General features: G+C 44.7%; 1 protein-coding gene across 4 annotated transcripts in view; it reads right to left on the reverse strand.

Moving 5' to 3' along the window:
* LOC118079391 (protocadherin alpha-5) overlaps positions 1-27,545 on the reverse strand; it is a 117,556-nt gene that overhangs the window by 62,753 nt on the left and 27,258 nt on the right. The window contains exon 1 of one of the 4 annotated variants that reach the window (XM_060278124.1): positions 14,076-16,786. The exons of 2 other annotated variants lie outside the window; for them this stretch is intronic. In XM_060278124.1, coding sequence (XP_060134107.1) covers positions 14,076-16,505 — 2,430 coding nt within the window. In that variant the 5' untranslated portion in view covers positions 16,506-16,786. Of the gene's footprint in view, positions 1-14,075; positions 16,787-27,545 lie in introns of those variants that run through there. One more of the 4 variants, XM_060278123.1, reaches the window with a different exon arrangement.

A 27,545-nucleotide genomic window follows, 5' to 3' on the forward strand; every position in this document is an offset into this window, starting at 1 on the left:
CCTGATGTTGGGAAAGACTGAGGGCACTAGGAGAAGGGGACGACAGAGGACAAGATGGTTGGACAGTGTTCTCGAAGCTACGAACATGAGTTTGACCAAACTGCGGGAGGCAGTGCGAGACAGGAGTGCCTGGCGTGCTATGGTCCATGGGGTCACGAAGAGTCGGACACGACTAAACGACTAAACAACAAATTTTCCCATAGCAATTCCCCTCTCTTATCAACCCTTATGGTTGCGATGCTAATATAATTTCCGTATCATCCATGGTTCTTGATATCTAGCAGAATTTAATAATTCCCTAAAGCATTTTTCAGCTTACAAAAAGTACAGGGACAAGCAAATAATAATAATAATAATAAGTCACTTTGTAGCTGTTCCCCTCTACTTCATGACTGATTTTATCCTTTGATTCTGCTTTCAACAATGGTATATGTTAGATGTCATGAACTTACTAGGTGGCTATAGACAGGCCACCTATCTCCAACTTAGCAACCTTATAGGGTTGGTGTAAAATTACCAAGAAACGTGTTTTTGTTCTTGTTGTTGCATTGTTGGATACTGATGAGACCATATAAATGCTAACTGGTCATGGTGGCTCTTCTTATTTGCTTTGAAAATCACTACAACATAGACAGCTATCATGAGGCTCATGTAGAACCCAATTTTTAGTTGGGAAAGAATAAATAATGCAGACAGATGTGGATTCAGATAATGAATTTGTTCATCTTCTACTTTAGCAGCTCTCACTGTTTAGATGACCTTAAGCTTTTGCCATGCAACAGAAGCATTATTCATGCAGAGAATGATGGTGCCAAGGAAATGCAGGAGTGTATACAGTTATAGAAACCATAGCTGCCAAGTTATCCCTTTTTTTAAGGGATTTTCCATTATGCTGAATAGGCTTCCTCGCAAGAAAAGGGAAAACTTGGCAGCTATGATAGAAACTCACACAGATATTGGGGTTGGCAATAAACAGGCTGACTCCATCAGAATTTAGCACAGTTTTGAGAGCAGTAGATGCATATACAATGTTCACATTTACCTGCATAAGTGAGGGAAGTGATTGGCTGTGTGTGTGTAAAAGAGAGAGACTTAGGCCTGATTCATAAGTACCGATAGCAAGGTTGCATCCACCAATAGTCATATTATCATGGTGAAAGATGTTTATCAATAATGGGAACGATCCCATTTTTGCTTCCCCTCCCCCTATCATTTAGAACATCTTTCATGCCAGCATTTATGGACCCCAGAGAACTCTGGCATGAAAATGTTAGATATAAAGCAATTTATACAGTTGCAGCAGCAACATGGACAATGCAGCTATGACACAATGGTTTGGGCAGCAGCCCTGCTACTACTGGTTCATGTGAATCAGGTTTAAGATATGACTGAATTGACGCTGGACAGTAAATAGCCTTTGGCTGTGCATGTTACAGGCTGTTAGAAATTCTACTCAAAGGCATCACCATTAAGTGCTTAATTGTACCATCAATCGATTTTTTTGCTTCCTCATTTAGTGACTGATTTTTTTAACCTGGTTTTCCACTGCCAAAAGAGCACTGCCAGGCATATATAGGTTTTGAGCCCACATGCCAACCATCCTTCCTTCTGCCAAAACAGAACTAAGCTTTTTCAGCTGTTCCCATAGAAAAGCAGATTTCATTTTTCCAGCCATCAAATGTAAGATCTTTCCTTGAGGGAATCTTCCAAAGCTATTTCAACTTGACTTTAATGAATATTATTTTGGGATGGGGCATTACTTGCTCAGGAATTCAAATCTCGGACTACTATCACAGTCTCAGAAAGCATGGACAGAAAATGAAATCTCTGTAAGTGAAAAGAGAGCTATAGGAGAAGCTGGTGTGGATTAGAATGCAGGCATCATCATAAAAGCATGGAGCAATCCTGGGGGAATTTTTGTGAGCCTCCTCCTGTTGAAATTGCTGTCTTGCCATTTTCTGTCAAACATGTGGCTGCACTAGGAAGACTATGAGAGTGACAAGTGCAATCTACTATTGCTTACCAATTTGTATCAGGCACTTCAAGACTAAGCTCATCAAACTAGACATGCCACACAAACTATGAAATTAGCAATTGTGTTAATGTCTCTCTTTTTTGAAGTAAATAACAGGCATGGGAGGGAAGGTGATCTAGGGCAGGGATCAGCAGGTAGGCTTTGCCATTGGTTAGATCCCAGTCTGGATCTAGTGCATGCTCCTACCATCTCCCACTATTGGTTCCCCCTGTGCCTCTAAATCTAGAAAAACAAAACCATGCTTGCAATTGCCAGCTGAATTAATGGTGCCATTGTTTGGTCTGCCCTTCAACAGAGAGTAACTGAACTTAGTGAGATGTAATTCTCAATAGGAATGTATTATAAGATTATTTTATTTTTATTATTTATAAAAGAATATTTGTATACCTCTCTTCATGAAAAAAATATCAAAGGAGCTTACAACAAGCCTACATAAAAACATTTGAAACCATGTAAAAGATTAAAATAAGAGATCAACTATTACAGATAGAAACTTTAACTTATCTCAGAATGAGTCCTATTTTGCCTAGGCTTTTAAAAGCTATTTTTTGTTCATTTGAATTCCCCCAGCTCTTGTTTTCATATGCCCTTATACTATTGTTTTACTGGGTTTGTGTTGCGTTTTTATTTTAATGAGCCTGATGAGCATGGGACAATGCAGTGAACAGCAAAAGTTCAGATCAAGACAAACAGAAAATAGCCTGTTTCCATGGTTCTGCCCTTGAAATACTAGTCCTTCTCCTGAAAAAAAGCCCTAAAGCTTTATGCCAAATGCTGAAACCTGGCACTCCTACCACCACCCTAATAGTACACTCTCAATCCACACTCTCCATCCATTTCTATGTCACCTAATGGGTTTTGCTCACCATCTGAGCTGTACAATAGGATGACCAAGCTTAATGTGTCAAAATGAGAAAACAACCTTAGGTTGGTTCATGGTTCATGCTGGCACTGTGTTATGCTGTGCCATTGCGCCCATACAGCTGTCCTTACACTTGACCCTGAAGGCCTAAAATAAAATAAAAATTGCTGCCTCAGAAGAGAGATTCGGAGGTGTTCTTAAGTTGAGACATATACAACCCTCATGGGTTTTGAGAACCTACACTGAAAATGAGAAGCAATAGGGGCTGCAATTTGATAATGGTTACTGAAGCCTAAGAAAAACAGTTTGTCAGGTAAACACAAGGACAGAAAAAATACATTTTAACTTACACCAACAAAAGAAAGGAAAGTGCAGCTACAATTCAATCAATGGGATAAGTACCATAGACTTTAATAAATTATTCAAATGCATCCAAACTTTCAGATGAACAAGCTGAACCACAGTAATCACAGTCACCAAGGTTATGTATGAAAATTCCTCTGAAACAATATTAAGGTTATATCCAATTTTACTTTCTTGGGCTCCATGATCACTGCAGGTGGTGACAGCAGTCACAAAATTAAAAGACGCCTGCTTCTTGGGAGAAAAGCAATGACAAACCCAGACAGCATCTTAAAAAGCAGAGACATCACCTTGCCGACAAAGGTCCGTATAGTTAAAGCTATGGTTTTCCCAGTAGTGATGTATGGAAGTGAGAGCTGGACCATAAAGAAGGCTGATTGCCAAGGAATTGATGCTTTTGAATTATGGTGCTGGAGGAGACTCTTGAGAGTCCCATGGACTTCAAGAAGATCAAACTTATCCATTCTGAAGGAAATCAGCCCTGAGTGCTCACTGGAAGGACAGATCCTGAAGCTGAGGCTCCAATACTTTGGCCACCTCATGAGAAGACTCCCTGGAAAAGACCCTGATGTTGGGAAAGATGGAGGGCACTAGGAGAAGGGGACGACAGAGGACGAGATGGTTGGACAGTGTTCTCAAAGCTACCAATATGAGTTTGACCAAACTGCGGGAGGCAGTGGAAGACAGGAGTGCCTGGAGTACTCTGGTCCATGCGGTCACGAAGAGTCGGACATGACTAAACAACTAAACAACAACAAAGCTACATTAAATGAATTCAAATCTCCAGGGCCTGATGAGCTACACCCACGGGTACTAAAGGAGCTTGAGGATATAATACTGGAGCCTCTGTCCATAACCTTTGAGCATTTTTGGAGAATAGGTGAGGTCCCTGCAGACTGGAGGCAGGCAAATGTCCTCATCTTAAAAAAAACACCCATGTAACTACCAACAGGTCAGCTTGATATCAATACCACTAGAATAGATAGTGAAACAGTCGTTCTGTGGACACTTAGAAAAGGATGCTGTGATTACTAAGACCCAGCATAGGTTTCTCAAAAATAAGTCATGCCAGATGAATCTCATTTCCTTTTTCTTTCTGTCTGTCTCTTGATTTCAGTATATTTCTGTGGCAACGCTGGTAAAATGTGGGCTGGACAAGATAACTGTTAGGTGGAATTGTAGCTTATTGACCGACTGAGTGCTCACTAATAGTTCCTCATCCTGGAAAAAGGTGGCATGTGAGGTGCTGCAGGGTTCTGTCCTGTTGTTGTTCAATGTGTTTTTAAGTGATTTGGAAAAAGCAACTGAGGGATTCTCATCAGATTTGCAGATGACACCAAACTGGGACAGGCACCTAATGCTTCAGAATACAGATTTGGGTTTCAATATAACCTTCACCAATTGGAGATTTGGACCCAAACTAACAGAATGACTGCTTTTCCTCAAATACAGGGAGCAGTGACAGAAGAGCTACACTCTTTATCTTTTGTGCCAGTCCTCTTAACTACTTATTTTATAAAGCTTGGGAGCATTATTTGGCTAGAATTGGGGATAAGGTGGGAATGGGTATGTAGTTTGTGGCTTTGATAAAGGAATTTCCTACCTTTTATTATCATCATCGTATACTTATACCCTGCCTTCTTTCCTGTCAGGTTCATATGAGGGAGCGCAGTCTTTCAGAAAGCTTGGACCTAAGCTGTGTAGGGGTTTATAATTTTGAACTGCATCCAGAAACAGACTGCTAGTCAGTGGAGCTGTTCTAAGGACCAGACCTGGTCAACAATGTGGTTTCAGCTCTCTGGGCTCTTTTCAAAGGCAGCCCATTACAGTAATCTAAATGGGATGTAAGTAAGGCATGAGTCACTGTGGCCAAATCAGATGTCTCAAAGACAAATCAAACATCTCCCATACATTTGGCCATTTGGACAACCAACCAGGATTGTGGAACATCTACTCATCTGCTACTGACAGCCTGTTTTTAGTCTAGGAGTGTCTGGCATATTGACTGGGTTTGGATACAGGTCAGAAGGTGTGTTTGTACAACCCAAAAAGTTCCACTGGGTTGTTCAGAAACTAAACTCTTCTTTTTTTCTTACATCAGATGTTTAGTTTTCTCAAGTTTGGGTGATAACCTTCCAAATGAAACTCAAGAAGAAGCCAATATGCCTGTTCTCTTCCTGAGTTTGCACAGTTTCATTTTCCTTGCTCTACCAATGTCATTGGTGTATCAGCTAAAAACGCAGTGATAACACTTCGCTGTCAACTTTCATTATTTCTTTGCTGACAGATATTTAAGCTAGAGAACCAGGAAACAACATTGGAATGAAGCCCATGCAGAGGTGAGAAATAGCAAGTGCTGCAAGGAAGGACAAGGAAGAGCGGAAACTAGAGAGCTCTGCGCGATTGGGTGAGGAGAGGAGGCAAGGGACACATATAGATGCACAATAGGAAAAGAAGTAGTTGTTGAAGGTAATCCATCAGGACTACCAAGGTTGATATAGTCCTGAAGCAAGGTCTGAACCCAGATGGGAATGAGTTTAGATAGACATCCACTCAGGGTATGAAAAATTAATGGTCTAAAGCAGGAATGTGGAACCTGCAACCATCCATATGTTGTTGAACTTTAACTCCCATCACCCCTGATGGACTATGGTGGATGGACAAGTGGAAGTTGGAAGACCAACTTCTGAAGAGCCATAGATTTCCTATCCCTGTTGAAGCAGACAGGGTGAGAAGAAGTCTGTTGTTGAGGACAGTTGTGACCGGGGTGGGGGGAGGCACAGAGGAAATGGAAAGAGGAGAGATTGGTCATTTGAGCTCCTGAGGGGAAGGTTTCAGAAAGGTAGGAAAAGGGGAGGGGGACAGTGTCCCCTGCAAGTCTCAAACAGCGCTACAATATTCCTGTTCCAGGCCAGCTGGAGCTCTGAAGAGCAGCACTCATGTTAGGACTGGGGGATAAAAGGCAACATTTTGTTGGGTCTCTCTCTCTCTCTCTCTCTCTCTCTCTCTCTCTCTCTCTCTCTCTTTCTCTCTCTCTCTCTGTGTGTGTGTGTGTGTGTTATAATTAAATGTACATATTTAAATATATGATATTGCCACAGTAGCTCTGGGGACCATTTTAATTAACATTTCTTAAAAACTAAAACATTGCTTAGAATTCTGAGGCCATTAATTATAGTGACACATTTATGGATCTTAACAGCCTGCAGTTCCATGAGGAGATGCTGTGAACAAGAAACAAAGAAAATGGGACTCCCCCACCCAAAAAAATGATCCTTTAAACTTATTCTACTTGTAGGTGGCTGATAACAAGTCCCTTGTTCAAATCTTACCTTAGCCCACTTAGGCAGGCTAAAGAGCTACCAAGGTGGCGTAGACAATTATTCTCTCACCTTTAGCCAGGGCCGTCTTAAGCATATCTGGCGCCCTGGCGCCGTGGTGTGAAGATCCCTCCGGTGCTCCCCCCCCGCCCCACTTCCCAGCGCCCATGCGGCGGCGCCCTGATGCCCTGCGCCACCCAGCCTTGCCGTAGGGCCGGCCCTACCTTTAGCTTCTCTACTACAGTACAAGGACATAAATACTGAACTAACTTGTTGTCCTAAGGATCACTGGATAAATTATGTGAAGCACTTCCAGCACTGTAAAAAGCACTCTATAATGCTAAGCGTTAGGACTGCTATTGCTAGGAGATTAAAAGAAATAATCACTCCACAGAATCTTAAAGAATGCCAGAATTCCCTATCATTCCTTGAAATTTGATGCTGCAATAATTCATTGCACTTCCGTGGCTGGGCTAAAAAAAGTAGATGCACTTGTTATCAGGAGTAGATTAATCAGTAGCTATTTCCATATATGTTTAAGGGCAGCCATATAATCCTAGGTCACTCACAGCAGCACATGAGTGGTTGGCAGGGAGTGCAGTTCACAAAAAGAAGGAAGGAACTGAGCTGACAAGACTCAGCACAACTGAGCTACAGATAGGCTTGCACATTTCATCTCGCAAGAGGAGGGGCCTTTGACTCATACCTTTAAATTATGGCACCATTTCTATTTCACAGCTTACACTTACATGGGAATAGGCCCCACTGAACTCAAACGTACTTCCAAGTAGGCATAAATAGGACAGTTATTATACTGAAACTCTCTACTTCTGGAAAATTGATCTATTTCTGTGCAATGCACTAGCTCAGATTCATTTAAAAACAAAGAAAGGAAGAATTATCATAGAGATGGAGCATCCCATATTCCATTTTTAAGGGGAAGACAAAGCATCCTTCTTCATATGTGTACAATACAATTGAATGTAAGCATCTCAAACAAATTGCATGTGTTCTTTTTCAATAGAGCAGTGGTTCCCAACTGGTGGTCTGTGGACCCCAGAGGGTCCACGTAGCCCACCCAAGGGGTCCATAGCACCATTCACATAACAACAACAATCACAGAGAGATCAACATTTTCAAAAGTATGGAGTCCATTGCTTGGCTTCTGAAAAACAGGGGGTTCACAGTACTTAGCTAAGTGGGAACCACAGGGTATCATATGCTTCACCCATCATGCTAAACTGTAGTTTGCAGGATTTTGAATGTACAGCTTTCCTCTGCTCGCATGGGTCCTGCATGCAGTGCAAATGAGCCATGGTGTGGCTTGTTGTTGTCTGCAAACTGAGGTTGCAGTTATCCAGATCAGTGGTAAGGAAGAAATATGTAGGTTATTTCTTTTCATTTTGGTATGAACAGAAACCAATATGGGTCTGAGCCACTGAGGGAACAGGATTATGGAGATAGACACAGTCTTGACTCCTTGTGTCTAGGGTCACCAGTGACAAGAGGCAGGTCTAATTTTCACTCAGTGGAAACTCCGCTCAGTGGTGTCCCCGAGTACATCTGTTTGCTTTATGTCAAAGAAGAAAATGGCTGCCGAGAACTAAAGTACTTTAGCACTACATTTGGTGATGTTATTGCAATGAGAACCAAACCTGCCCACTATTCCTGTCTCTGTTTGACCTGGGTCCCAATGAGAACGATCCCACAGGTAAGTGCAACGTGTAGGTCATCTCTTCACAACACCCCACACCCCAACATGTATACAAGGTTCTTTGAAACACACAAGTTCTTCAATGACATATATTCACTTTGTTTATAAAAATAACCACCCACTCCAGCAAACTACCTGTGCCTCTGTATGCACCCTTTGACACAGAGAACCGTGGTTGGAAACATAAGTAGACATGCAAAGGTACCCTACTTCAATGTGGAATGAGCTTTTTCATAAAGGTTTTGTCAGAAACACAAAATGAAAATTATTATGACCTGCACACTAATTGAATCAGGGAACATCTGGATTTATGTATATAGTATTGAAGGAGGAGGATGTGCTTCTACATTTTGGCCTGCCACATATAGATTTTTTTTTCTTTCCCTTGGGGAATATACAGTGTTTCAGGAGGTAATATCTTTCACAGAATTGTGAGGATTCTGGAAGGGGAAGGGGAGGAGGAAAGGGAGGAGACAGTCATAAACGACTGGAGAGAGAGGACAAAAGCAGCATGAGAAAGCTGGGGAGAGAATAATGGGTGGACAGCAAGAGAGACAAAGGCAGTAGGACACACAGGGAAGTGAGAGCATCATGTGTAAGATTGGTGGTGGTAAAAACTCAAGAGAAAAAAACAGCATGGAACAGAAAGAAACAGGTGACTGGTCTGGAGGACACACCAGGGAGGGGAAGGGGAAAGAGATACCAGAGAGAGAGAAATTATCCCACAGTTTGCTACTTATAGAGTGGAATTCCCTGAGGTAGAATTTACCAGTCAAAACATTTGAAACAGGTCACTAATGTACTAGGATCAAAGAAGCTTCCCCCGCAAATAAGATTGTTATTTTGCACACCCTGGAAAATCTCCCATTCTGCTGAAAGAGAGGATGAATTTCTCACAACAGGTTAGCAAAGGAACTACTAAGTCAAAAGCCGTAGGTTGCCTTTGAGCCCGATCCTGAAAAATCTGATTCAAAGGAATAGTGAAGGCTTACATGAGGAAATTTTACTGAAAAGTTGAACCTATAACACAAAGCAGTCTAGAGGCGTCTGACTGTCAAGAAACGCACTTCCTTGATACCCCCCCCCCCAATATTCTAATTGACATTATTCTGAGTTATACCATTGGTCCATCTAGACCAGCACAGTTTATTCTGACTGCAGGAAATGACTCTTGACTGGAAATGCTAGGGATTCAAACTGGGACTTCACTTCCTGGATACAAAAAGCATGTGTTCTATCCCTGAGCTAATGGACCTGCTCCCCCTTCAGAGTTACTTAATTCACATTGGAGGCTGGTACACTAAGGGGAATGGGGCACTGCACCAATAACCTGTCTGCCTCCACCTGCCTCCTTTTTACCTACAATCAGTTGAAGGGTGGCTCTGCCTGTCACTAGGCATCCCCTTCTGTTCCACCATTCCCAATGGTCACCAGCCACCGCTGTCAATTCATCTGCGTAAAGGCACCTGCGAAGTTCAGTTTGAGGCATAGGGACAAGAATGCTGTCTGGTGGACTGGATTCAGCATTTCCTGAACATACCACACAAACATGGATATCAGGCACTGAATTGAACATCCTCAAGCAGTACAAGCTTCCATTTTGTTTCCATAAACAAAGATACCTGAAATGTGAGGGACTGTGGCTCATGAAATCTTTGAAGCAAGAGGGTGGCAGTCAAGGAGGCGAGTGAGGACTTCTGTGCTTTATGTAACATCATTTCCTGCCCCTGCCTACCAGAAGTAGAATTTTATACAGAATAAACATATCTGTGGAAATTTGACCAATCTGCATAATATACCCCGGTTCCAGAATTCATCTTTCCTCATAACATATTTTATTTTATTTTCATTTTTTTATTTGTTAAAACAAAAAGCTCAGAGTCCTTGGGTGTGTGACCTGTTTTCCATTTTTCTGCTATGCACACCACAGGGCATAAATTGAAACAAGATGGCATGACATGTAGTTCAGCTCCATCTCACTTCCTCTACTGAAAGTCTATAGTTCTATTTTTAGAGGCTTGGCCTGGATTTCAGAGACAAAAACACTGCAGGATCACACATTCCATTTGTGAAAGCAGCATCTAAGCCCAACAGCCCACCCCAAGTGATATTGTTAAAACACCAACAACAGAAGACAGACAAATCCCAAATGAAACAATTACAGTTATTGTATTATTTTCTTTAATCTACTATATAGATTAAATGAACTGCGCCGTATTCCATCTTTCATACCGGTAAACCTGTGAGAAAATGTGATATAGGAAAATAAAAAATATATATTTCCACCTCAATTCTGATATTTACTCAGACACGTCCCAATTTTCGAAAGGGATTCTTCCAAGTATTAGGACTGCAGTCAAAAAATGAATGTGAACATCTCAAAGCATATAGTTAATGCTCTGCTTGTTCACCACAAAGAGACACAATAAAAAGAACAATCTGTATTGATTGACCATGATTAACTTTCTCTTTGCTTTATATTTGTATATTTAACCACAACCACTGCTGCTCCATTTCCTTCATTTATTTCTCATAATAGTTGTTTCGGAATGAATGCTTGTATCTGAGAGAAGAAGTTAATCAATAATACATATATACATGGTTCTACATTGAACCCATTAGAATACTACAACTTATGAACCTCCTGATTTAATTTCTACTGTATAAAATAAATGTTTGGCATAAGTTACAGAAAATGCAGAGCTGCTGCCAAAAAAGCAGTCCTGTGTCAAAATCTCCCGCACCCCATGCATAACATGGTGTTCAATTCAGTTTCTGCCCTGGCATTTCTTAGCCTTGGCCAGCAGAGTCATTGCTGGGTAGCAGAGGTGAGGCAACGAATGGTCAGCATTATGGCATCAGGGCATGAACTAGATGTTACATCAGGGGAGGGCCCAACATGGGGCTACTTTCTTGAGCAACGTGTGTGTGTTTACATCACATCTAGTTTTGCCCTAAGGTAAGCTAACTATGCACAGTTCCAGCCAAAATACACTTCTCATCCATTTCAGAGAAGAAGAAGAAGAAGAAGAAGAAGAAGAAGAAGAAGAAGAAGAAGAAGAAGAAGAAGAAGAAGAAGAAGAAGAAGAATGTATTATTTATACCCCGCCCACATCTGGCTAGGTTCCCCCAGCCACTCTGGACGGCTTCCAACAAAATATTAAAATACAGAACTCCAACAAACATTAAAAGCTTCCCTAAACAGAAATTAAGGCATCCTAAAATCTCTCCTGGAAGGACAGATCATGAAACTGTGGCTCCAATACTTTGGCCACCTCGTGAGAGGAGAAGAATCCTTGGAAAAGACCCTGATGTTGGGAAAGATTGAGGGCACTAGGAGAAGGGGACGACAGAGGACGAGATGGTTGGACAGTGTTCTCGAAGCTACGAACATGAGTTTGACCAAACTGCGGGAGGCAGTGCAAGACAGGAGTGCCTGGCGTGCTATGGTCCATGGGGTCATGAAGAGTCGGACACGACTAAACGACTAAACAACAACAAATCTCTCCTATTCACATCAATGGAAATTAAAAGCACTTTACCTTTTAACCCCTTCTAGAGATGGGGTTGGCTATATGGCTTTGTTTTCACACTAGAGTGACTGTGACCCACCAAGGTGCATTAAATTTCCACAGCCAAATGGATATGCCCAGGAGCTAATAGTTAAGGTATAAATTAATATCTGTAAAGATCAGACTGGATCAGACTGAGATCGATCTAGACCAGCAGTCTTTGGAAGACTCATTGCAACCACCAAGCACAAAGTGGCCTACCAGAAATTGGCAGTTGCTTGGAAAGTTTGTATTAAAAAGGAACTGGTTCTAGTTCAAGTTCATCCTGTCCAAAAAGGAACTAGTTCCACTTAAAATTCATACTTTTACAAAATGAACTAGGTTAGTCCAGGCTCATAAAAAGTTCATCCTTAGTGTGCATGTGTGTGCACACAGAGCACATTCAGAAAGCTACAAGCTCCTCTGCTTGTATAGGGTGCAAAACTCAATGAGGAGCCACACACAAGTAATAAGATGTCTCACATCTGACAGGTGAAGTTTTGCCCATAATTGTATATTCAAATTAGAAAACGCTTACCCTGTTTAATTGCTGCCTGTCACACTACTGTTAAAGGCACAAGGCATCATTCGCTTTGTCCCTGTACCTCTTTCTGCATGCTGCTCCTATTGGAAGATAGCAAATCTCTTCAGCAGGGAAGACTTGGGAAATGCTTCACTTTCATTTTTTCTGCATTCTCGTTTAGTAACATGGATTGACTAAAAATCCTTAGCAATAGCAGTGCCTCTGGATCTCCCTAAAAAGCTTTAGAACACTGCCTCCATGTTTGCTTTCTAACTTTCTTTATAGAGATCCAATATACCGTATTTTTCCATGTATAACACGCCCCCTTGTATAATACGCCCCCTATTTTGGGGGACTCGAAATTAAGAAAATGCACTATCCGTGTATAAGACAACTCCTTATTTTAAACTTCAAAAATTTTAGGGAAAAAATAGTCTTATCTTATACACGGAAAAATACGGTACTTCATTTTAAAAAAAATTTTTTTTAAGAAAGCTCCTGCTGGGGTGGGCTTGGGGTAATTAATGTGAAGATGAACTAGAAATAATTCAAAGTTTTGGTTTTAAAATGAATGATTCAAAATGAACTTAATTCTTCTGGCAATTATGGGGACTGCTTTCAGGTGTAGTTCAGAGATTTTTGAACAACCATGAATGTTGTTCAACGACTGGTCCATTTCAAGAACTGGAAACTGGACTGCGCTCCGCTGTTGGACCCCAAGGTTCCTTTTGGACAATTTTGTTGTAGAAGATTGTAGTTTGCCATAATTGGAAGTAATTTTACAATAGGTCATGATGCACTTATGAAACATATTGGCAGCGTCACTAACAAAAATATTCAAAATTCCCCCTGCATCCTGCTATTTCCATATTGCGGATCTCTGTATTTCTTTAACCTCTTTGCAAATTTTAAGTAAAATATATTCCAACTTTTTTAAAAGAAAGAAAGAAATGCTAACCAGATGGACGGGGTATAAATATATTATTAGTAGTAGTATTAGTATTATTATTACACAATCATATTGATAACATGGCACAATTCATAATCAATACAAGGAATTCAAGTATTTTGTACTTTTCAGCACAGACAGTGAAGATCAAACGTTTGAACCAAATTTTTAACTACCATTTCCCCACAGCTGAGTAACAGCTAACTAGATAGCCATAAAAAATCTGACTGGAGAATATAAGAAAGCCCTGCTGGATCTCAGCAAGGAGCCATCTAGTCCACTGTGGCCCTCCAGATTTCAACCATTGGCTAGGCAGGTTAGTGTTGATGGGCCATCCTCCATGAATTTGTCTATCCCTTTCTGATGAAGCCATCTAAGGCAGAAACTTTCACCACATATTGTAGCAATAAATTCTTTAAATTAATTATGCATTATGCACGTTATGCATCATGTGAAGTGGATGGTTGGTTGCACTTTGTTTTTTGGCAACCATGAATCTACTGTCCATTAGTGTCCATAATAGAAAAAATGATGAGAGGCAGGTACAATCTATTTGCTGTTAGTTCTTTTATTCTGTCCTTAGTTTCTGAGAGGTTAGGAGCAAATTCAGTGTTGCTTCTATAAATGTACTGACCTCCTTTAAATAAAAATGGACCAAAGTGGATACACCTTTGGATTATTTTTGCCACCCCAAACACAGACACACATGCCCAAGAAAGACACATAACATTTTTATATTAAAAGAAAACCCTGCTTACCACCAGAATGGCATTAAAGTGGTCACTCTTCACCTTCTGCACTTGAATGCAAGATGCTGGCACTTGTAATAATCCTGCCCCCTTGGAAAGGTTTGCGGCATCCCCATTGGGCATCAAATTGTTATTGCTAGGCCCAACACCCAGAGATGCCCTATACAAATAGGTGTGCGTAAGCTTCCCCATGCCTGCAACCTCGACCATCTCTGGTGTAAAATGAGAACTTGGGAGCATGCGCACATTGTAGCGATACTTTTCATACTCATCTGTGGGGCAGCAGCAGCAGCAACTGCATGAGGGACTAGTCCTACTGTGAAAAAGTCGAATGGCAAGAAGGAAGATTAGAAAGCCAAGGAAGACAAAGGAAAGGCAAGCTAGACCAATGATCAAGTAAAAGTTCAAGCTGGACAGCTGCTGCCCACGTGCTTCCAAGCTGTCATCAAAGTCCGGGAGCGCTTGTGGGAGAGAGTCAGCCAGCAGGATGCCCAGGGTCACGGAGGAGGAGAGGGGAGGCTCCCCACTGTCCTTTACCAAGACCACAACTTTGTGCTTAATGGGGTCACTAGACCTCATGGAGCGACTAGTCCTGACCTCTCCAGCATTGGGGGAAACTCGAAACAAACTGTTGTCGGAAGACTGCAAGAGGTGATAAGAAAGCCAGGCATTCTGCCCACTGTCTGGGTCGTGGGCCACTACCTTGGCCACCAGGTAGTCAGCATCTGCCAAGCGGGGAACAATTTCTACTGCCACCGAGCCATTCCTCACCCCTGGGTACAAAATGATTGGGGCATTGTCATTCTGGTCAAGGATGGTAATGCTGACTATAAAGGCGGAAGCCAGGGCTGGAGAGCCATTGTCCCTGGCCTCCACTTGAAAATGGAAGCTCTGGAGTTGCTCAAAGTCAAAAATGCCCTTTGCATAGACAATTCCACTGTCTGCATCAATGGCCAAATAGCTGGTCAAGGAGCTGCCTTGGATGTCAATGTCCCTGAGTAGGTAGGAGACTCGACCATTCTCCCCCAGGTCTGGATCAGAGGCAGACACATGAAAAAGGGACACCCCAGGCCTGTTGTTCTCCGTTATGGAAACTTCACGCATCTGGTTGAGGAACTTAGGGGGATTGTCGTTCACATCCGCAATGTGCACCTGCAGAGTCTTCTGAGTGGCGATGGGAGGTGAGCCCAGGTCAGAGGCAGTGACAGTGATGTTGTATTCGCTGACCCGTTCCCGATCTAGAAGGCCGCTGGTGACCACACTGTAGTAACTATCAAAAGAGGACTTGAGTTGGAAGGGGATGTTGGTGGGAATCTGGCAAATGACTTTCCCATTCTCTCCAGGATCTTCATCGGTGATGCTCAGGAGTGCTATCACTGTGCCCAGAGAGGAATCCTCTGGGATGGGGCTGGAAAGAGAAGTGACCGTGATCTCCGGAGCATTGTTGTTCACATCAGTTATTTCCACCAGCAGCTTGGCTACAGTGGACATCCCGAAGACTCCTTTATCTCTTGCTTCAATGAACATCTCCAGGAGGGGCTTCCGGGCGCCTAAACTCCCCCTTACTATTATCTCCCCGGTCTGGGGGTTGATGTGGAACATCTTCTGGAGCTCAGCAGGGGTGCTATTGCTGAAGGCATACCGGACCTCCCCGTTCTGACCTTCATCTAAGTCCGTGGCGTGCACCTGAGTGACCAGAGTGCCGTTGGGGGAGTTTTCAGAGACGCTGGCCCTGTAGACGGAATGCTCGAAGGCGGGGGCGTTGTCATTGGTGTCAAGGACGGTGACCACGACCTGGGCGTCTCCGGACCTCTGGGGCGTCCCTCCATCTTTGGCTGTGACCACAAGCCTGTGCGTGGCTTGCTGCTCGCGGTCCAAGGGCTTCTCCAGCACCAGTTCCGGATACCGGCTGCCATCTCCGCGCGTTTGCATTTCCAGTCGGAAAAGCTCGTTGGGGCTCAGCGTGTAGCTCTGCACGCCGTTGATGCCTTCGTCGGGGTCCTGGGCGTTGGGCAGGGTAAAGCGAGCTCCCGGCGCCAGGAACTCGGCCACGTTCAAATGATACTCGTCTAGCGGGAAGATGGGGGCATTGTCGTTCACGTCCAGTATTTTAAACTGCATTTTATAAAGCTCCAAGGGGTTTTCTAGCACCAGTTCGTAATTCAGAGAGCAGGTAGGTTTCAGCGCGCAGATCTGCTCCCGGTCGATGGGCTCCTTGACAGACAAAGCTCCGGTGCTTGCATCGAGGCTAAAATATTGCTTGCTGGAGCTGGTGATCATGCGGAATTTCCGGGAGGGAAGTGTCGCGGCCACGATGCCCAGATCCTGCGCTAGATTCCCGACAGGCGTGCCGGGCTCCGTTTCTTCGGGGATGGAGTACTCTACTTGTCCATTGACGGTGTAGAAAATAAGGCAGCACACCATTAAATAGACCCGCATTCTTCTGTCCCTGGCTTCCTCCTCAGCTCCCTGCAGACCGAGCCAACAGTACCATAATCCCACGTTCTCAGCAAATTTGCTGCGGCGAGCAGCAGCCGAGCGCACCGGAGCAGCAGCTGCAGCAGCCCAAAACCCGCTCGCTACGACGCGCGGGGAGAGCAAGTGCTCTTCTTCTTCTTCTTCCAGGCGCCGGCCGAAGTCATGGCTCGCCCGCCCGCTTGCCTTGTGCTGAGCCAGCGAGAGCGAGCCCTTTGCGAAGGCAGCCGCTGCCTTTGGCTCGGAATGAGCTCATGGAGGGGGGGCGGCCGTGGGCAAGGGGGAGAAGCGCTCCTATTGCAGACACGGGGGCGCCTCACTGGAGCACAGCGCCGCCTAGGGGCCCGCGCGCGAGCCGCAGGCTCCACAGCCCTTCCCCGACTACTGTATCAGTAGGTCAGCGCGGAAACGCGGAAGCGTCGCAGGGAGCGAAGCAGCGCCCCCGTCGCAGTTGATGCTGCAGGGAAGCAGCCGCTGGAGGGGAGGACCGCGATCCCCGCCCCACGACCTGAGTGAAGGAGGTGGAGAAAAGCTTCAGTTCTTGCCACGCGCGCCGCGGCTCCGCCCGCGATGGAAAACGCCCAGCCCAGCCTCGCTGCCGAGAGAGGCGGCACGTACCTGGAAAGCGGGGCTCGATCGACATGGATCGAAGCTGGGCGCCGCCACTAAGGGAGGGAGGCGGGAGCCGCATCTCTCCAGAAACGTGACCAGAAATATGGGGGGGGGGGAACGTGACGAGAAACATGGGTTCGCGTCGTGTGCCATTGCTTCTTCCCCTTCCTCCACGCCCAGTGATACGCGCACACACAAACACACACACACACACACACACAAGCGATCTGCGCCCAATGTCCTGACTGACCTCAATAAGGCTGACTTCGGTTGGTGCCAGAATAGCACCCAAGGCCACGCTAGCTCCTCATCTCCTCTTCAGACGTCTCAATAGCACCGAATGTACCTTGGGGTTCCGGGAGCTTTTAAAGAAGGGAGTGTTTGTAAAGTCTGAGCTAGCTCCGAATCGGGGGCGCAGGTGGTGGGACGACGACTGAGAAATCTAGACCCATTTCCCTGGCCCCACGAATATCAATGGAGCTTACTTGTTGAGGGTTTAGAAGAGAATGGCTCTCTAGCCCTTAAGCACCGACAGCTTGAGAGTCTCTTGTCGCTGTGAGACTACAGTGTTTTGTCTGGGGGGGGGGCACCCCTGTACCATAGGCTACTGCAATCCCGTACAAAAGGACACTTGGGAGTAAGCCCCACTGAAGTCTATGGGGCCTACTTCTGAGTGGACGTAAATAGGATTAGCTACACTATCGAATTCCTTTGACGGGATAAATGAATTATATGCGGGGAATAGGTTACTGGAGGCAGGGCAGAAGCAGAGGAAAGGTGGAAGAAGCCTATTGAGTTTCTTGCCACCTGGCAAATCCCGATGCTCCTCCACCCCAGAGTAGGAGTTTTTGTTTGTTTTTGCTTTACTGACATTTGCCTCACCACCTGGCTGACATGCCCTCGTATTCCCGGGTGGATTTTGTGTTGTGCCCCAGGGAAGCCTCGCTTGAGTTCCAGCGGGAAAATCTTCAGGACGACTCTTGGATCAGGATGAGGCAATAGTTGCACCTTGCAAGATGTGCTTGTAAACTTAATGGAGACTTGTGGCACCTTAACGCCTGGCTCTCAAACCTTTTCCTCTAGTCCTCGCTTTCAGGATAAAAATTTGCTTGTGCCACGCCAAATTTGCTAATATTGCAAAGAAATACATTGGGGAGGAAAAACTCTTAGCAATGATTGATTTGTAACACAGAACACAACTACTAAATAATATGATCGTGGGACATCCAGAAAGTATAAAACGATGCAGCTACATAAGAACATGAATCAACCCCAAAAGGGTCTCCTCCAGCACCCGATTGAAAGGCGATTCTGGATCACAACTAGGATTGTCCTCAGTATCACTGGATGCACTTGCTCTCATTTTGAAAAGGTTGTTGTTGTTGTTTAGTCGTTTAGTCGTGTCCGACTCTTCGTGACCCCATGGACCATAGCACGCCAGGCACTCCTGTCTTGCACTGCCTCCCGCAGTTTGGTCAAACTCATGTTCGAAAAGGTATCTATCCATATTCTGCATATAAAGAAAACTTTCTTTGATTGTCCCTGAATCTTCCTGCCACTCTTGCCATCTTCTCCTGCCCCACACCAGTGAGGCACAGCCACACCCTTTGAGAGCCCCTGTCTTAATGGCTTGGTCATCATCTTTGGTGGATGTAGGACACACCTTGTTTTGGTGGGTGTAGGACACACCTTGTTTTAATCTGCTGCTCTGCTTAAAATGGAGCGCCTTTGTGGGCCATTAAACGTCTCATCATTACTCTGTGATTGTTTAAACCTGGTAGTCCTTATTAAAATGTGGCTGCATATTAAAACTGCAGGGAGAAACTCAGGGCTCTGACTGTTGAACCAGGTCGTCTTCTCCGACGCTCCAAGGCTGGTGATGCTCAAGAAGAAAGGGGACAAAGAGGACTTATCGCACTGAGAGCCAGTGTGGTGTAGTGGTTAAAGCGATAGACTAGTAATCTGGGGAACCGGGTTCGTGTCTCCACTCCTCCACATGCAGCTGCTGGGTGACCTTGGGCTAGTCACACTTCTCTGAAGTCTCTCAGCCCCACCCACCTCACAGGGTGTTTGTTGTGGGGGAGGAGGGGAAAGGAGATTGTTAGCTGCTTTAAGACTCCTTCAGGTAGTGATAAAGCGGGATATCAAATCCAAACTCTTCTTCTTCTTCTCAGCTATTGCCAGGCCAGATGGACCCGTTTGCCCAGCGCCCAGACTCCAACTGAAGGTGCTTTTGCGATTGACCATTTGGCTGTGCACCATGCATTCAAAGGATGCACATGGATACAGGATTCTTGGTGCATGGGTAAGCGGGACGCTAGAGGATGTGTGCTTTAAATATACAGCAGGCCTATACGGTGTGCGCAGCCTTTGTCTTCATGGAAGGGTGCAAACAGGATCTCCTTTGGGCAAGATTGAATATGAGCTCTGGGAGGATCAGTGTTTCAGTCCTAACCGTAAATCATCTAAGCCCATAGAACTACAGTATTCTGGAAGAATATTTCAAAGCTGCAGCTTTGAGCATTTGCCTGCCATCTCTTGGGTAGCTTTGAGTGGTGAGACTTCCTTTACACACACACACACACACACACACACACACACACACACATCCTGCATAGTAAGAAGCATTTTCTTCGCCTGGGCTGTTTCACGCACAACAACGGGTCACCGGCAGGCAACACACAGAGCTGGCCACCAGTCCTGGCTGTCCGCCCCGATGAGCATACCTGTGTTGCATAGGCATTTCCAGATCCGTTTGTGACATCCACGCTTTATCTTTAAGCCAAATCCACTTCCTAACTTAGCTCCGAAGAGGCCGGTCAATTGCCGAGAGTGAGTCGGCGACGTCAACGGAGTACAAAAAATGTTCATTGGCTTCCTCCCGGCAGGGCTTCGATACCTCTCCCACAGTGGGCAACATGCTGGGCTGCCGGGGTCCTACAGGTGCCTGGTCTGGGCAGGACTCCAGGTAACCACCGTTGCTAGTCTTCCTTCTTGTAAATTCGCTTGCAATTCCAGTCCCGCATTGGCTGATGTTCCTATGACGTCACGGCAGCTACCCCTATCCTCGGTGCTGAACTGAAAAGAGGGTTGTTGCCTCCCGCGAATTTCCTCCGCTTCACTGACAACTCCTGGGAGCTCCTCGCATTTCAAAAAAAGCAAGCTTTTCAATTCCACTTCACGCCTCCGAACAAAACGTCCTTCCTCGGGCAGCCTCCCTGGCGGGCATCTGGCAGAAGGCGAGATGGAGCAGCTTCTCTGTCACCCTGCTGCCCAGAGAGAAGCCCCTTAAATGCGCGGCTGCTTGTTTGGAGGTTCTAGCAGGGGAGCGCAGCTATCGTATACCCTTGACCGAAGAATGGTACACTCCTCCTATATGGGATGCTCGTCCTCTTCCACCGAGCGTGCAGCCTCCGGAGGGACGCACATGGAGTGGTGAGGGGAGAAGGGGACACCTGCCTAGCCAGCCAGATCATCCGAATCAACCCTGGCGATCAATGGGGTGACAGATGTCGCAGCCAGATCGCCCCGGCGTCCGCTGCGCCTCCCAGGAAAACTGCAGGCGGCATCTCTTGAGCGCTCGGCAATGGGCAGAAGAGTGGCTGCCAAGGAGGCAAACGGCGTGTCCGAGATTTGCTGCTGGATTCGGGAGCATGTCAAGCGGCCGCTGCACGTTGATTTACGAGTAAACCACAGGGAACTTGATTTCCTGGATACCCGTGGCGTAAGAACCTCCGGCATAAGGACTCCTGGGCAAGGAAGGACGGCTGCGTCTCTCGTGCTGCCGCCTTGCTCCCCGCCAGCCAAGGAGGGTGCTACCCTCGAACTGCCCCTCTTGTAACCTCCATCTTCCATGTGATAGCCATCCTCTCTCTTTTATGCCTCTGTGCATGAAGAGACATGGGTCTCTCCCAATGAAGACCTTTGACACGAATGCAAGCAAGTGAGCCTCCATCCAAAGGAGTCCTGTGTATTGGCAACTTCCCAGCAGCCAGCCAAGTGCTTTTTAGGAAAAGGGAAGAGCTGAACATACCGAAGAAAAGCATTCATTGCAAACCTTCCGTTTTGCTTCACCTTCTTTCAACTGGCAGTATCACCCTTCAGGTGTCACAGGAAGCTGTTATCTTTATCCTTCTTTCTCTCTTTGGGGGCTCACATTACTGCTCTATAGCTAAGGCTTGCTGCTTTCTAAAATTCATCCTTTTTATTTAATGGCTCTATAAAAGACCCTTACTAAGTTTCTCATGTTATATTGTGTTGACTATTGTAATTGCTTGATCATTGGTCTTCCCAACCCTCTTAAACTGTTTTATGTCCCAAACAATTCTGCTTATTTTTTTGCTTTCTCTGCTATTGTTTCAAATTAAATGTAATCTTTTAACATTTTAGACCAGGCATCCCCAAACTTCGGCCCTCCAGATGTTTTGGACTACAATTCCCATCTTCCCTGACCACTGGTCCTGTTAGCTAGGGATCATGGGAGTTGTAGGCCAAAACATCTGGAGGGCCACAGTTTGGGGGTGCCTGTTTTAGACTGCAACCTTACTACTTATTTGAGATTGAGTCCCACTGACTTTAATAGGGCTTACTGGTACTTTATAAACAGAACTGCACTGTAAGTCTGTTCTCCATTGCTATCCATTCATCAAACACCAAACTGATTAAAACCTCAGCTCCCTTGTGCTATTTACTTATGCTTTATCATTCATAGTCCCTTCATCTCAATTTTGCGGAAACATTTGAAATGCATCTTTTCTTTCTTGCATTTCACATTTGATATTCTATTTGAGAAGACTCTATTGAAATAAATGGGACTTGGACAAGATTTAGATGTCTAAAGGCTAGAGTGAGATGTGCACAAGCCCCATTCAGCTGGGTGGAACTTGAACAAAGTGTGGGAGATTAGCAGCCAAATCTAGAAATGAATATTCTAGCTAGTTAGCATGAGAAGGGGTTAAAGACCACAGAGCTGTACTGCCAATAGGCAGACACAGATAATAGAAATGTAATTTGTTGAGATGTGTTATTTCTTCTCCTCACCTGAGAGGGGGGGGGAATCATATGGAATATTCCTTTCTCTCTTCCCGTTTCTCTTTGATAAGCAATAGGAGCAGATATATATCCAACTGTTCCAGCTCAGGCACATGCCTGAGGCTGTTTATACTGGAAATATAAGTATTTTGCCTGCATTTATTTTCCTGCTGTTGCTGCTGAGAATGAATGCAGCATTATGACTTTTTCTGTTAAGGATGGAACTTTAAACTTTGCTCAGCCCTACATTTTAAATGAAGTGGTAAGCTGATCTCTTTGTATGTTCAGTGCACACATGGGCACCTGGAGGGATAAACTGCAATTAATGTATCCTCTCCTACCTATTAAAACCCATCTCACATGAAGATCGTGAACCAGACAGCAAATTGTGCATGACATACATACAGGTAGAATAATCTGTACTTCCCTGCTCCATCACCACTCTCTCTATCTAGAAGAGAAAGGGAGATTCTGAAGGATGGCAATGAGCTGCAGAATCTGAAGTTTTCAGGGAGTGAAAGGTGCGTGTGCCCAGAGTGCTTGTGTCTGATGACAGGGACGAGTGCCGCTTCTGTCCATCTGCTAGCATGCAGGCTGCAAAGGTGGGAGGGAAAAGGCTCTTTGTGGGACTGCAGGTTCCACAAGAGAGGAAGTCTAACTTTAGGGATGGCAGGAGGTTTAATGACATGCTTGTAGCCAGAGGCTTTATGGTGAAGGCTGTAATGGTACAAGGGGCAGTTTGCTTCTCTATCTCTTTCTAGAAACCACAGGAGTGAAGAGCACTTGTACTTGGGTGTGTTGGTCTTGCTTTGGGTCTTGGCACAATCAATTGGTTGGTCACAGTGAGAACAGGATGCTTGACTAGATGAGCCATTGGCTTAATACACCAGCCTCTTCTTATGTACTTTTTGCAGAACAGCCAGATCCTGTCTACCTTAGACAGTCAAATGCTGACTTGGGAGCTCCCCACAAGGACCAGATATTTCCTCGATGATGATCCTTCAGCAGACGTTTGAGATTATTGGTCACTAAATGGCACTTGTTGCAGTTCTGTACAACTGTAGGGGGTGGGGAGGCCAAGAGGCCCAGTAGTACCCTTCATTTTGCTCAACTTGAAAAAAATTCCTTGGCTGTGCTATTTTTTATATGGATTCTAATTAATACTGTTTTGATTTATTATTTTTAACACTGTTATATTGTTCTAACTTGTCAATATTGCTTGCCACTTTTTATATTTTTTAGAAGATGGCAGGCAGAATTTCAAAAGAAATTAAAGTAAAGTATTACAATGTTTAAAATTGAATATTTTTGATGAGATCTATGGGTTGTTCTACCAATAGCAATCTGAACAATCTTGGCATTCGTTTGTTATTTTTCTATACTCTCATGTAATTGATCTGCTTTGACATGATAGGCAACATTAAAGTGATTTGTTCTCCCATTCTACTATTGTAGGGGCAAGACAATGTTCTCTAACATGTAGTACCCTGGCCAGCAGAACAGTCCTGTGCATGTTTATTCAGAAGTTCTAAAATGTTCATTTGGACTTTCTCCATGTATATAGTACTGCAGCCTTAGACTGATGTATATGTATTAGAAACTGTGACATGAACGCACTTGTCAGATTTGGGTTAGCTCTGGAACACTTTCAATGATATTGGGGACAAAAATACGTAACAATCAAATAGGATTGATATAAGGCGACACATACACAGAGAGGGAGGGAGGGAGGGAGGGAGGGAGGGAGACCTCTGAAGACTCTAAAAAGATTTTATAAACTCCAAAGAAGGTGAAGATATCTCTATGGGGTCAGCAAAAACAGAGGGCCCAAGGTGCTACTGAAGGAATTTTTTTATTTTGCTTCGACTCAGACCAACACGGCTACCTACTTGCAACTAGAGGGCCCAATGTTAACATTATTTCTGTTTATTGATTCACTTGCTGCCTTGATCATTTGAAAGCTTTTGGTCGCTGAGCAAACTAGCAAAGATGGGGAGGAGAATTCCCCTCCTCCCTTTGCCACTTCCAACAGAAAAGGTTGTTATCTCATTTGATTTTTAAAAGGTGTAATATACCAACTTGTCATTAGCTCAAAGCAGTTCCGTCTTAAATTAGCACATCATGACAAATTATTCACAGATTTCAATGTTGTAATTCCTATTTCTCTCATCACCTCCACCAAGTGAGAAAGAAGCCCACCCTGAAGCAGAAAAAGTCTTTCAGGACCCCATAGTAGAAGCAAACAACTAGTGTGAATTTCTAGTGCAACCATTTCAGTATAGAGACATGCTAAGAAGCTTACCCAGATATGAGACATGCTAAGAAGCTTACCCAGATATGAGACAGATACCAAAGAGAACTCAGTTCCAAGACTGTCTAGTTCTACTCTTCAGTCATCTCTCAAAGTGCTTTGGCTGGCCAATATTCATATGCTCTATTGACAATGTCAAACTATCATATAAAATACACTTCGGAAGCATACACAGCAGCATAAATATATTTATAAGGCAAGCACAGCACGTAGACTAGGTCTCAGTCTATATTGCCTCCTGCTTCTGGGCCTCCAAGCTGCTCCCACCCTCACCCCCCCCCCAAATTAAGTGCTTTTTTTTCCTGCCACAGATAGATGGGCTGGAAAGCTGTTACTTGAAGTTGGACTGGTCCATAGAGCTGATGTAGTGGTAGACTAGCAGAGTGAAATAAGGAAAAATTAAGTAAAGTCTCCTGAGACATACAGTGAATGATTTGTAAACGGAAGACTAATTCGGAGACAACTATTACAATATGCACTTGAGCTGAGAGATAGTGAAGTTAATCTGATGGAAAGTAAACTGAAACATGGAAAGAGCTTAAGCACAGCAGCAATTTTTAGAAATTATATCTCTCCTCCTGTTGGATTCAGTCTCCAGGTGTAACAGATTACTTTAAGAATGCTATTAGATCATTAAACACCCCATAAAGGTAAAGGGACCCCTGACCATCAGGTCCAGTCGTGACCGACTCTGGGGTTGTGCGCTCATCTCACATTATTGGCTGAGGGAGCCAGAGTATAGCTTCCAGGTCATGTGGCCAGCATGACAAAGCCGCTTCTGGCGAACCAGAGCAGCACACGGAAACACCGTTTATCATGCAAAGCACCATAGATTTAGGACCAGAGTTTTTCTTCTCCTAGATTAGGTACCTTCCCAGGTTGGCAAGCCCCATCTGCCCCTCACTTCCTTCTACAGCACTTGCAGAAACCGCCTTATTGACCATTGGACCAACTATTGGTCTTGTCTGCTCAATCTGCCAGAGCCTGTCTTCACATGCAGGTGACGTCCCTAACTCACTGAGAGTTTGAGACCCATTGGCTACCCTCACCTGGTTTAGATGGCTAGTTGAAACCGCTTTCTGGGGTGTGCCCACTGTTGCATGCAGAAGGAACACGATTCATACAAATCAACTGCAATTCCTTCATAGATACAAAGACACACACATACCTCAACAGCAAAATGAAGCATTGGCAGCAAAATAACATCGCCTCAGCCCATCAAAATCTGAAGGGAAAGGTAAGTTTTTACCTGAAAAGATGTTAACAAAGGACCAGGTGGGCCTCAACAAGGGCAGCGTCCCACCTCAGAAGAAGATCTAAGAGTGTAGGTGGCTTCCAGAAGCTACTGAGACTCTGAGTCCTAAAGAGCTTTATAGGTCAAAGCAACATTTTAAAACTTTATAGGTCAAAACCAGCATTTTTAATTGAGCTCTGAATCTAGAACAAATCTAGTTGTAACAGAATTGGTGTTATAGTATCTGTGAGGGAGAGTAGCTACAGACAGCCTCCTCCCATCTTAAGCACAAGCTCCTCTCCCAGCGCCAGTGGGAGCGGGGAGGGGGATGTCTCCAGCGGGGAATCAGGAAGTAGAGGGAATGGCTCAGGTAGGGTAGCAGAGCCACTGCTCCGCTTAGGAAAGGAAGTGGGAAGCAGGGAAAGCGCAACCAGAAGACCTCTCCCGCCAACCCCGGAATTGCGCAAAAAGCGACGGGGGCGGAGATTCAATGTTCCCAGGCTACTTTGTTGGAGGAAAACGCGGGAACCTCCATTCGGAGGTTCTGACCCAGACTGACAACATGTACATAGTACTGACTCTGCACTGTAAATAGTTTGCACTGAATAAAAGTATGAAAAGGCAACGTCGTGAGGAGTCGTTACTCTAGAGTAGCCGCTACCGCGCCTGTGACAGTATCTATTCGCCTTGAAGCTGTCAACAGTTGGGCAGCCACATTCTTTCCTAATAGAAGCTTCCAAATCATTTTCAAAGGCAGCTCCATGTAGAGCACATTGCAATAGTTCAATCTTGTAGTTACCAGAGAACAGATTACTGCAGCCATATTACCCCTGCTCAGATAGGGTTGTATTTGAGTCACTGGCCTAAATTGGTGAAAGGCACTCCGTGCCACTAAGGCTAGCTGTGTGTCAAGTGATAAACATAGATCTAGGAGAACTACAAACTACAAACCCTCTGCTTCAAAGTGAGTGTGAACTCATCTAATGTAGGCAATGCGCCACTCAGTCAGAGAAGCACACTGCCCCCAATACCATCTCAGTCTTATCTGGAGTAAGCTTCAGTTTATTTGTCCTCATCCAGTCCACTATCACGCACAAGAACTGATTCAACACATCCGCTTCCCCATTTGCAGAAGGTGAAAAGGATAACTAGAGCTGCATCATCAGTGCACTCCAAAGCTCCATATGGCCTCACTCAGAAGTTTCATGTAGATCTTAACATTGGGGGACAGACCCAACTCGTGTATGACCCTATGAACCCATGAAACCAAGCAATGCCCCACAAGAACCACCTTCTGGAGTCTGCCATTCAAGCAGAAGCAGAATAATTGGAATGCAATGCCCAAATATCCAGCTCAGGCAGTCGTCTCAGAATGATACCATGGCCAACAATATTGAAAACCTCTTAATGATCAAGGAATATCCACACTTCCCCTTGTCTCTTTTATGACACACATCATTGTACAAGGCAACCAAGTTTCCCTATGAAACCCAGGTCTGAATCCCAACTGAATGGATCTGGAAAATATGGCTCCTCCAACAGTACCTGGATCTGGTTGGCAACCACCCTCTCAAGAACATCTCTCAAGAGACTGACTCCATCTTGAGTGGGGTATCTCACACAACTGTTTTTCACAGATTTTACAGAGGGCTTGTTGTGCCTTGCAAGGCTGGTATGGTGCCCAGTCAATAAATGTGTTTTAAAATTTACTTCTGGCCTGTGAACTACTGGGACCAGAGGGCTAGAGGAGGAAACCCAGCTCATAGAGCTTTCATCTTAACATCAGTGTTTTGTGGCTGGAGCAGCTCTTAGGATT

This window comes from Zootoca vivipara, chromosome 8 (genome assembly GCF_963506605.1).
Source record: "Zootoca vivipara chromosome 8, rZooViv1.1, whole genome shotgun sequence".
NCBI lineage: Eukaryota > Metazoa > Chordata > Lepidosauria > Squamata > Lacertidae > Zootoca > Zootoca vivipara.